This window comes from Microtus pennsylvanicus, chromosome 4 (genome assembly GCF_037038515.1).
Source record: "Microtus pennsylvanicus isolate mMicPen1 chromosome 4, mMicPen1.hap1, whole genome shotgun sequence".
Classification (NCBI taxonomy): Eukaryota; Metazoa; Chordata; class Mammalia; order Rodentia; family Cricetidae; genus Microtus; species Microtus pennsylvanicus.
The window spans coordinates 93,537,857-93,550,021 of NC_134582.1; the positions used below are offsets into that span (position 1 = coordinate 93,537,857).

The 12,165-nt window shown below is 47.3% G+C and overlaps 1 protein-coding gene across 2 annotated transcripts in view; it reads right to left on the bottom strand.

Moving 5' to 3' along the window:
* Positions 1-11,699, bottom strand: part of Dsp (desmoplakin) — a 46,543-nt gene extending 34,844 nt beyond the window's left edge. Inside the window, exon 1 of one of the 2 annotated variants that reach the window (XM_075969860.1) lies at positions 11,340-11,699. In XM_075969860.1, the coding sequence (XP_075825975.1) occupies positions 11,340-11,536 (197 nt within the window). In that variant the 5' untranslated portion in view covers positions 11,537-11,699. The remainder of the gene's footprint in view (positions 1-11,339) is intronic. The other variant, XM_075969861.1, reaches the window with a different exon arrangement.
* Between the last annotated feature and the right edge of the window lie 466 nt (positions 11,700-12,165).

The window sequence follows — 12,165 nt, forward strand, 5'->3', positions numbered from 1 at the left end:
GGCTTCGGAGGCACCTGGTCCTTCAGCTACCTCCGATTTGTACCAGTTTCTACCTGTTCAGTAACTCTCTACCAAACTGCGATCTCTGTGTGTGTCCCTCTGTGTCTTCTTTTATAAGGTTTATCTAGTTTTTAATTATGTGCCTTAGCATGTGCAGAGCTGTGTGTGCATCTGTGCACTTGAATGCAGGAGGACATTTGATTCCCTGAGACTGGTGTTACAGGCGGTTGTGAGCTACCCAACATCGGTACTAGGAACCGAACTTAGGTTTTCTTCAAGACCGGTTGATGCTCTCAACAGCTGATTCATCTCTCCAGCCCACCCTGTAGACTTTAAAGAAAGAATGCCACTGTTAAAAGAAACGGGGCGTTGAACTAGGGGTTCAGTTGAATGGCACAGCCCTTGCCTGGCATGTGCCCTGGGTTACAAGCTTAGCACTGGAAAAAAAAAAACTTAAGAAAACAATAGCTATCACATACCCAGATGGGGAGGCCCACATGAATGTGGGAACCTCTCCCTCAGTGCCTGACTACACATTACCACACCACAGGAAAGCATTTTCTTTCTCTTTTTTTCTGCCACCTATTTGGGGTTCCTCCCTGCAAGCAAGGCTCCCCAACAAGCCAGCACTAGCTGGATGTGGGTGAGGATCCCAGCTTTCCCTGGGAACCACTCCCAAATGACGACACTGGCTCCTTGAGGCAGGCCCAGGCAGCGCACGGCCTGTGCGTCCACCTGTCAAAACCTGGGCAGCCTCCTCCACTCCCGCGCCGTGAGTACAACCAGTCTCGCTTCCGCTCAGCATTACAGAGGAAATCTGACACGATTCCCACACCGCTGGGTCGGAGACACGATTACATCTGTTGTCCTGACTTGTACAGAATTCCAGCTGCCTTAGAACACTTTCCCAATGTACCTGCCAGAAAGCAGGAGGAAATGTAAGGAACAAAGGGAAAAAGAGAGACACACAGGGACTTCATTAAGGATTCTAGGACAAAGAAGAAATCACAGAGGACATTTGGGAGGCTGGGGTAAGAGGATGGCTTGGGTTCAGGAGTTCAAAACCAAGCTGGGCAACAGTGAGATTTCACATAAAATAAAAAATGGAGGGAGGAAAGGATTAGATTAAGTCCTGTATAACTACAATTGTTTTCTTTATTTTTCTTCCTTTTTTCTCCTTCCTTTTACTCTTTTGGTTATTTGAGACAGGGTCTCACCCCATGGCCTAAACTCACTATGTAGCCCAGGCTGGCCTCATTCTCATAGCAATCCTCCTGCCTCAGCTTACTGAGGACTGGGATTCACAGCCAACTTGTTTTCTCCACTAAAAGGTGAGTGCCTTCCTTCTGGAACATTTGGGAAAGTTCTGTTCAACAAGGTGGCTCAGGCGGCGATGTCCACAGAGAATGCCAGTTCTAGGCACATGAATGAAAGAGTTGTCTCTCCACACAATAAAAGTCAGACTTTCTTAACCGACTTAACAAGGCATGCCACAGTAAAAATGGCAATAACCTGAGCCATAAGACAGATAATTAAGGACACCTGGGTATGGCATGCATTAGAACTTTGTACCAGCTTGGCAACTTTCCTGTAAATCAAAATCTACTTCGGAATAAAAATGTATTAAATAGGGGTTTTGGCTGGTAGAGGATGTGCATAACACGAGCAAGGCCATGGGTTCAATCCCCAGCACCGTGTGTGCATGCATGCGTGCGCGCACACACACACACACACACACACACTCCAAATATATACAGACTCAGGAAGTTCAAACTTAATTATGAATAAACAATAAACATATCCAAAGTGCCATACACATTTTATGTCAGTTTACAAGGTGAAATTCTTTGGATAAGAAAACATAAATTCTGGAGCTTCTGAAACCCCACTATTAGGCAGGACACGACACTCACAGGTGAGTTGCCACCAGGGAGTTGGGGCAGTCACACCGGGTGAGAGCAGCCAGGTTGCTCAGCTTGGTTATGCCCTCGTAGTGTGGAAGACAGTTCTATGACTGGAGACCTGTTGGATCCTACCTAAGACAAAACGTCTGACCCTCTCACCCTGCCCACACGTATGTGAACAGTCCTTACAAAGGGGGATTTCCGTGTGCTGTTAATAATTCTAAACAGCTCTAAACCTTTTCCTAAAGGACTTGCATGTGTTCACCAAATGTCCTGGCTACACTAACCTGTGTTTTGCCTTGCATCTTAGTAAATGAAGAGGGATACACAGAAATCAGGTTTCTTTAAAACTGAAACAAAACAAAAAAGGGAAAGACTAAATTGTTTGAATAGTCAAAGTAAGAACTCTTGCCTTGTTTGGTTTTTTTTTTTTTGCCTAATTTACTATATCCAAGTACCGAGCACCAAGACTCTCAGCAAGAGTCCAAAACCTTGGCGAGCACTAAAATCCATGTGTTGTTGAAGTGGCTTCTCACTCTATAGCACAGGCTAGCCCAGAAGCCACGATATAATCAGGCTGACTTCAAACTCATGGTACTCCTACCTTGGCCTCCTGAGTGCCGCAGTTACAGCCACGGAGCCAGGTGTGAAGCCTGTTTCACTGTCGCCTTAAAAATCTATTTTCACAGTACCGAAAGCTGTCGTTTCTCCTGTTCATACATGTATATGAATTAGGTGATGCCTAATCTATAAACAAGGTGCAATAAGAGAATAGTGATAACAAAACAGAGCTGTCATACCTAAATATAACAGCGCATCGTAGTAACGGGCATTTCAAACTTTAGAATGCTTATTTCTAGAGTCATCCAGTGTTTTGCTTGTTTTACTTTTTGTATGTTGGTTTTGAGACAGGACCTTCATGTGTAACCAAGGCTGGCCTCCTACTGTCACGGCACTCCTCCTCCTTCGGTCTTTTGAGTGTTGAGAGTACAGGAGTGAGCCGCTTCCCTCACCCCACTCATTTATTTTTTGAGACAAGATCTCATGTTCCCACGTTGACCTCAAACTAGCTCTGTGGCTAAGGGTCAACTTGAATTTCTGACCCTGTTTCTATCTCCCCAGTGCTGGGATTCCAAGCATGAGCTACCACTCCTGCCTAATGTCCATTTGGTGGTTTTGGACAGTGGTTGACCAATAGGCAACGGAAAGGACAGAAAACGAAGCCATGGGTAGCAGAGAGGACTCCATTATCTCATCCTTAAAGGAAGCCTCCTTAACCAGTGTTGGAAGCAGCTTCAGGAAACACACTAGTTTTGATTTTTTTCTTTACTTTTTTTTTTTGGTATTAGGACTCGAACCCTTGTCTTGAAGCAAGGCAAATGTTCAACTGCTAGCTTATACCACCAGTTGCTTGAGCTTACTCTTATCCAGTGTACCTTGGCAGCCCTCTCTCTCCATCTCTGAGTGCTAGGCTCAAAAGGCTACACAGCCACACCCAGCTTATGTGGAGGCCAGGGGTGTACCCAGCGCTCTGTGCATTCTAGGGGAAGCCCTCTGCCAACCAAGCTTCATTCCCAGCCCAAAGTGACGAGCTTATACACCACATTCAGAATTGAACTACGTTCCACTTTGAAAATGTGTTTTGTTTTATAGACACAGAAGGTAAAAGATATGGGCGGGGGAGAGCTCAAGTGGATTAAATGATAAGACTATTGACGTGCAGGCTAAAATTGATAGATATTCTCGGGTAGTGAAAGAGTCCTCCTTAGAGGATGAACTCTTCCGACATTGTTTTATCTTCAAACTCAGAAAGACAGATGACTCAGCCCGCACAGAACCTGCCTGTGCAAACATTTTTAAAAATTCATTCTAAAACTTGTTTAAACAAGAATGGCACTAAGCTTTTGTAAAAGGATCCCTTCATCAGTGGTTAAAAGGAAAATGCGCTCTGGAGTTCAGTCCAAAAACAGACTACACAATTGTGTATGTGAACAGCATCCAGCTATGTTTTATCTCAGCATGTTCAAATAACATTCACTTTTTTAAAAAAAGGAAAAAAGACTCCAAAATTAGCTATCTTAAAGCATTTGTTGAACATCTGCTCCTAGAATATAATAGGGAAGAAATTGGTGACAGACACAAAACATTTCAAGGCAAAGTTATGTTGCTTTACAAAATAACTTCGTAATAATCTTTATTGCTCACTGGCCGTCCAGTCCACCTTACTAGATTTCTTCTGTGTGTACACAACCTCTTCCAAATGTTACAGCTTTCCTTCCTCTCTCCCTCCCTTTCTCCTTTGTGCCATTTAGGGTCTTTTAGGTATGCCAGAAATGAAGTTGTATATCTCTCTGTATTCAGATTCATTGAATAATGCCATTCTCCCCTCCCCTCCCCCCAAAAAAAACCTCAGTAAATGTCTGTGGGAAATTGCAACTTTACTTTCAGGCCTAATCATTTCTCTTTATAATTTTCAAAGTAGTCTTTCATGTATCCAACATTGCTAGCTTCTTTCCAAGAATCTTAAGTAAAGCAAAGCAAAAAGTGTAATTTTAGCCTATTAACGCTTAACTCACTTAACACCCTCGCCATCAGCTGGATTGTTGGATGGCCATTCCTCAGGAGTGACAGGCCCAATGACACCTCTTCCCTGGGGCTTACCCACACTCCCCTACCTACATTTCTGCACACACAGGTGTGGCTACCCCACACTTTCATCATCTTCCCCTCCTACAAGCACCTAACAACACAAGGCTTTGCACACTGCGGGCTCTTAATGCCTGCTTGTTGGGCTCAGTAGAGCGGAAGAAAAACAAAGGCGAATAAGTGACTATCTGATGACATTAAACTGGTGGCCCTGACTGAAAAGCTCAGCCGGGGAGCGTTCCCAGTCGCTGTTCCATGCAACAAATGAGGGGTAAAGGTTTAGATGAACAAGTCTCCTCTGACTTTAAATTTTGTCCCAGTATAAGAACGGTGGCTGAGTGGTGGTAGCGGAGTGGCTCACACATTTAATCCCATCCTTCGGGAAGCAGATACAGTCCTGGTCTACAAAGCCAATTCCAGGACAGCAACAGTTACATGAAGAAACCCTGTCTCAAAAGCAAACAAACAAACCTGTGGGGGCAGTAGTTCAATAAAATGCCCATCTTCTTTTAGGGTGGTTCTCCACCATTTACTATGTGTCAGGGACAAACTGGTCATACCTGCCACAACCTTCTCAGAGACCCGAGAGTTGGGACCAGGGGAGCTCATTCCCAGTTCCACCACTCCCAGCTGTATAGTCTATGACTTTATAACAAAACCGACATGCTACTCCAGCTGTTTGCCTGACTGTCTGTATCTCCAGCAGGTGGGAACCCCCACCTCCGCAGTGAGTGAGGCTTAGGTGTGTAGTTAGGTCTACAGAGGGCTGTAGAAGTGGACTCCAGGGGCTCTGCCTGTGGTGGCTGCTCCTGCTTTTAAGATGTGGTTCTGAAATTTCCTTTTTGTGCTACTGTCTTTGCCCCAAGCTATTATTTTAAGGACGATGTGCAGAAAAAAGTAGACAAGGAACAACAGGAAAACAAGGAAAGGATGGTGGATTCATACATTGAACTTTTGCAGCATCCTTTGTGAAGACATACAACTTTATGCTGCAGTAGAGTCATTAAAATAGTCTATTTAAAGAGGGAACAGATTGGGTATTAAGCATGCAGCATCCAGGAGTCCTGTAAGACTCAAAAACAACTTTCAGGCGATGAAATGAGAGTGGTGTGTTTTAGCAGTGCAAAAAGATTCTTGAAGGAGTAAGAAAATTCAGAGAAAGAGGTCTTCCTTAGTTTGTTTTTATTATTCAATGGAAACGACACCAAAATATTTGGTTCTTACAAATTCAATGTCAAAATAGAGATTTCTGGTTTGAAATATTTTCCTATGTGAAAACATTTGTTTTATTGAACCTCAAAAAAATTATCTATATATTGTCCTGTCATCCCTGAAGATGTCAGCTCCTTCTTCCCCAGAAGGCAGATAAAACCGGAGGTGAGATGTTTATGTTTCAAAAATCTTATTTCCATGCACAACCTTCAACTGTTTGCTGTTACTTCTCACTAAAGGGTCCTATTTTGATGAAATGTAGCCTTCTTTTGTCCATGGTGGCAAAGTAAATGAGCCCCTCCACCCTGTGGTGAGGTGTAAACTGAGGGTCTGAACTAGCAGGTCCAAGGATGCTGTTTCCGGTGATGGCTCATTGTCTTGGTGTCTTGGTCTTGGGATCTCTGGGGCTGTGGCTTCACACCCAGCACCACCTCTGATCATTTTCAGTTTCTAAGAGTCAGGGTCACTGGGACCCAGGAAGATGGAGGAGGAGGAGAAGAGTTGAGCAGGGATCAGGGCTCCCAGTCACTCATCCAGACAGAACACTTCTAAAATCTTCTAGAAGTTCCTCGTCTGGAAAGACTGGTTACCCGAGCTAAGGTGGATTCTCAGAGTCACACCCAGCTTCTCTTTGCTCCACCTTAAGAAGTCAGCGCTGAGACATCAGAACATCAGCAGATCTTCTCTTCCCAAGATATTACAATATCACATCATGCCCATGTTTAGAGGGAAAAAAAAATAAACTACTGTTGAAAGCTGTTTTGTCCCATTAAATAACAATCAGACAGCATCACAATACAGAATCAACAACTAGTCTGTGTAATACAGAATCATGTTGGGTGGGGTTTTCCTAAACACATGAAGCTCCTCATAAGGGCATTAACAAACAACGCATTAGAAAATAAGTATCTCACCAAATGCAGAGTGAGGATGCAACAGAATTAAAATGGAGTCAAAAGCTGTACTGGCTAGAAAAAGGATGCAGGTAGAAAAGATGAATTTAACGACAGAGGTCTGATCTTTGCTCAGCTGGCCTGATGATCTGGATAATAAATTAATCCACTCGTGAGCTGCGAGACCTTGGGCAAAGGGTTTTCCCGCTTCAGCCTCAGTTCCCCATCTGCAAACTGGGATGTTGGTGGTGAGGTTTGTGATTACATGAGGTGTGCATACTATCTGGCTTATCGCGGGTGTCTAGCAGGTGACGGGAGCTATTATTAACCATGGATCTAATGTTTGATAAAATATACAATTTACCCAGGCTTAATAACAATGCCAATGTTATCTGCCATATATTGAATTTACCTGAAACTTATTTTGCCATCATGTAAAAAAAAAAAAATTAGAATATGCATCCTCTGAGTTACCTAGGTTCTGAGCTCTGTCCTCAGGCTCTCCTAACATCTCACACCAGGTGAAGCATGACCCCACCTGGGCAGTGTCTACTTTCTCATATGGCTCCGCTGCACTGCCCACACCCAGACTTCCCTTTCGTCCTCCTGCAGTGGGGCAATGGCCCTCTCACCCAGACTTCTGACAGGTTCACACAGAGCACTACCCTCCTCAGAGCAGACACAGAAAGTGCCCTCCAGAGGCACACGGACCACCACACCTCCCGTTGCTAAAGAATGGGGGAGGGTCTGGCGGCAATGAAAACCTGGCATGGATTCCATCTCTAGCCAAATTCCTCCACCAGGCTTTCCCAAAATCCTTCCTCCTTTCTCCTTTCCACTTTTCAGTGAATGTTCAACAAGGAGCCCACTCCACACACCTCTTGAACTTTGCCCTAGCTCTCTACACCCGTCTGTACCTGCTGAATTACTACTACACTAAGTAAACACTGCTTTTTTATAAAGTCTCACCCAGGCCCCCATGACAGATGTTATTTCTACCTGTGAAAGCTTTGAAGCTATTTTCATACTACCAGCTTGTGTGTGCTCTCGTGTGCGCATGTGTGCGTGCATGCGTGTGTGTATGTGTTTGTGTGTGCATGTGTGTGTATGTTTGTGCGTGCATATGTTTGTGTGTGCATGCGTGTGTATGTGCATGCGTGCGAACGCACATGTGTGTGTGTGTGTATGTCCATGTGTTTGTTTTTTTTTTTGTTTTGTTTTTTTGATTTTTCGAGACAGGGTTTCTCTGTGGCTTTGGAGCCTGTCCTGGAACTAGCTCTGTAGACCAGGCTGGTCTCGAACTCACAGAGATCATGTCCATGTGTTTGTGCGTGCATGCGTATGTGTTTGTGCGTGCATGCGTGTGTATGTGCATGCGTGCAAACGCACATGTGTGTGTGTATGTCCATGTGTTTGTGCGTGCATGCGTGTGTATGTGTTGCAAAAGATGCAAGCCAAGTCCTTGAGATTGCTGGGCAAACACTACAGCACCAGGCTATACCCTCAAGTCCACCCTTTCGTATCTTTGTAGTTGTATGGGCTCGAGCACACCCCCCTCTCATGTTTGCTCACCTTAACTCCATAAACTTCACACATGCATGAAATGCTCAGAAAATACTTCCTAAGTCAATGAAAGACTGGAACTTTACATATATTAACTAGTAACAACAGATCTGGACAACAATAAGCCTTGATATTACAACCACATATTTCTGAAGCTGAATGCCTACTGCCTTTAATCCATCCACAAAAATCTACACTTGGATTGGTGGAAGAGCTGAAGGTGAGATCTGGTTACTTTGGTGACAAATACATTTTAGTGATCAATATTTCATTTTAGCTACAAGAATAAGATCCCAGAAATTTTGCTTTCATTCAAAGGAGCACTAATATGATGTCTTACAGAAAGAAATCCAAAATTTATTTTCAAAATTCAGACCTTTTATATTACCAAGTGTATAAACCCTACTAAGAGGAACACAAGGAGAAGATGAAGTAGATATAGGTCCCATCTAACCTAAAGTAAACCTGGGACAGACGGATGCTGGGGAAAGGAGAGGGTGTTGCGACGTAAATGTGATCTAACCCTGTTGTGAAAATGAGCAAGAGTTAATAATGAAACCGAGACAGAGACACTCTGAGGCGACTTCAGTGGCAAAAAGAAGATCCGAGTTCTCTACAGTGACTGGTTTACATAGGGAAGAGCCACACACAACTTCAAAAGTCACTGATTGAATTCAACCCGTCGACACAAGTAAGTTTAAACTCAACTAGCAGCTTCTAAATGGAGTTCTGTACAGAGAGGAAGAAACAAATACTTATTAAATTCTTCATTGTTCACTTAGGTCTCCTACTCTCTCAGGCAGACAGGGCCTCCTTACTTCTGCAAAGTCTAGGCAATGAACGATGAGCTCCCTCCACGCAAAACTAAACCGCGACCAGAAAAACAGGTCCGGATGCACGGTCGGACGCACCACTCAGCCTCCATTAATTGAAAATGTAGAAGTCAGCACTTATGAGCCATTTTCTGTCCAGCAGCCCGAGGACAGGTCCAACAGGCTTGGGGGAGGGGGCGCTATCACCTGGGTCTCGAGGGAAGAATGGCAGTCTCTGATTCAAGGTCCACCCCGACACAGCAGGACCAATAGCAATCCTTAGGGGGATAAACTCCTTTCTCAAAGTGAGGTCATTTTCCACTTCGGTCTGTTTTCCCTTCCAGAAGCTATAACGTTCGACAGGCTTATAAACAGGCTTTTCTTTGTGGGGGGCAAGAACGCAGAAATACCGTACAACGAAAAACATCGTTCCTCCACCAAATTAAATGTTTTAAGGAAGAATCCTAATGAAACATGTATCTTTACACAGCTCACATATCAATGGATAAATTAAAAATATTACTTCTCTATAAAACTTTAAGAAGCCAAGGAAGTAAAATATCCAATTGCTAGGCACTGATGGTTGTCAGTTTAAGAGGGATAGGGTGTAGATCAGGAGGACACTAGCCTACTGTGTGCAAGGCCAAGACAGCAAAAATAACAAAAGATAAGAAAGCTAGGCTAGTAGAAGCAGACTAAATAGTAGGATTAATAATAATAAAAACTTGGATCATAAAGTGCTGAGAACTACTAAAAAATTCCTACGTATTATGACCCAGACTAGAATTGTGTAACCCACACATTATTTAAAAAAAAAAAAAAGGAGGACACGGGGGCTCCGTAATTCCAGGAAGGCTAAAACAGAAAGTAAATTTGATATTTAGATGGCCGGCCAAATTTTAAAATAAACTTTTAAAAACCAAGTTTTAAAACCTGGTGTTACCGGACACAATCGTTCGTGGAAATCCCCGGGCACATTTTGTTCAGAAAGCAAAGATCTCTAAAAATGAGGAAAGGTACCCTGACGCTCGAGAAATAAATAAATAACGTTAAGGAGAAAACAGGTTGCTACTGGGAGGACTGTCCGGTCTCTAAAACTGCTTGCAAAACAAAACTCCAGCGGAGCCGTCAGGTTTCTCCTCCTCCGCCTGCGGCCAGAGCGCTGCGGAAGTCTCAACGCGGTGGGAGAGCCGCCTCTTTCCCAGAGGCGCGAGCAGGGTAGGGCTGGGAAGGGGCGGGTCGCAAAAGTCCCACGGCTCACGTGGGCTCGCAGAGATCTGCTCTGGGGACTGTGTGAAAGGATGCTCATTACCTTCTCCCACCCACCCGTGACTCCCTGGCTGAATTTCCCCGACGGGCCCGTGAGGAGGACCCAGCCCTTTGTGCCGTGGGTTCCTCTGCGGTTCCTTGGCCTGGGCGCCACAGTGCTTTCTCCAGGGTCACCCTCTCATCCAGAACTTGAGCCCACTCTACACAGATCAAAGAGATGACTAATACTTCTTACAAAGTGGCTCAGGAGACTTCTCCGCTAGGTTTTTTTGTTTGTTTGTCTTTTTAAAGAGGGAGCGGAGCCTCGCGTGCGATCGGGGTTGCCGAGTGGCCGGAGTGGGGAAGAGGCACCCCGCGCCCAGAGGCCAAGCCTGCGGAGGAGCCCCGTTTGCGTGACAGGGGAGTCTCAGGCCTGGCGAAGGACGCAACTTCCATGTAAATGCCCTCGGGTAGCCAAGTAACCTAAGCACCACCGCTGCCATAGCCCTGGAGCGACCATAAGTTGTGAGCCCCGAGTCCCTCCGAGGCCCCCCGGACGGCAAAGGGGACCCCGCCCCTCGACAGTTGTACTTTACTTTGTAAGCTGCGTTTTGTGGCCTCTGCCCAGCATTGCCTCACCTCCCACCTATCGGCTGGAACAAAGGCGATCGCAGCCTGGCCCACCGAGCAGGGGACAGCCGGGGTGGGGTGAGGGTGACACAACGGAAGAACCTGTGTCCCTGCCTTCTACAGCTCCCCTTCACAGCGGAGACGGAAAGGGGGCGCCCCTAGGGCCACGCTCTAGGACAGAAGCCAGGTGAGGTCCGTGGGACCCGGCCCAGTCTCACCGTGAGGCTGTTGCCCGGGTCCCCGGGCACACCCACGCTCCCTGGTCTCAGTGGAGAGCGCTGGGCGTCTGGACACCCGGTCCTGCGCTTCCGTGACCTGGGGCAGAGCACTTTCCTAGCCTAGACCTGGGTTTCCTGGTCGGCCCCGAAGGCGGGGCCCCTCCCTGGCCCAAGATCCAGGACTGAGTTAGGCGGCGGCAGGCGGGTACCCACCAGTAGCCGTCGGAGTTCTGGTCGTTGACGGTGCAGCGCCGGGAGTAGTACATCCTGCTGGTGCCACCGCCCCCGCCACCGCCACCGCCGCCAACGCCGCCGCAAGTCATCTCATAGCGCAGGTCAGGGCCGGACTCCGCGCGGGTCATGCGGCCCAGCGTGTTGATCCGCGGGTGGGAGCCGCCGTTGCAGCTCATGTCGCCGGTCACTAGGAGAGCAGCTCAGCACCGCGGCATACGCGAGGCGCTGCCTCGGACCACACGAGGGGCTCCCAGAGAGGAGCGCGGGGCGCGGGAGGCTGGCGAGGGCGCTCAGCGCTCCAGCAGGGCGGAGACGGGGACGGCGACTGGCTGGACTCGGGAGCCGGACCGAAGCTGTGGCTCGGAGGGCGGCGAGGGCTCAGAGGAGCTGGGTCGTGGTTGGGTGTTGGTGTTGGTCGAGGCGGCGCGAGTCTCCTCCCCGCTGGCACCAGACGCCCAGGCCACACCTGGCCGGTTTCTTCCCAGGGCCGGGTGCGGCCGCCTCGCCTCCCCCGCCCCCCGCGTGTCACCGACGCCTGGGGCCGCCCTCCCCAACCTGCGGCTCCGCCCTGCGCCACCTAAGCCTGAGCAGCCTAGAGAGGCGGGGGCCTGGCGACCCGACCTCCTCTGGTCGCCTGGACTGCAGGAGACTTGCTCCAGCACTAGGTGTCCAGCTCGGCCACGGTGGCCCACCTTTTGGGGACCCCCCCCTACATGCCAGGGACGGAAATAAAGTGGACTGGAAGGGACACTCGATAGGACGACTCTAGCGAAACATTAACTTTTTGCTTATCCCAAGGAAGCCT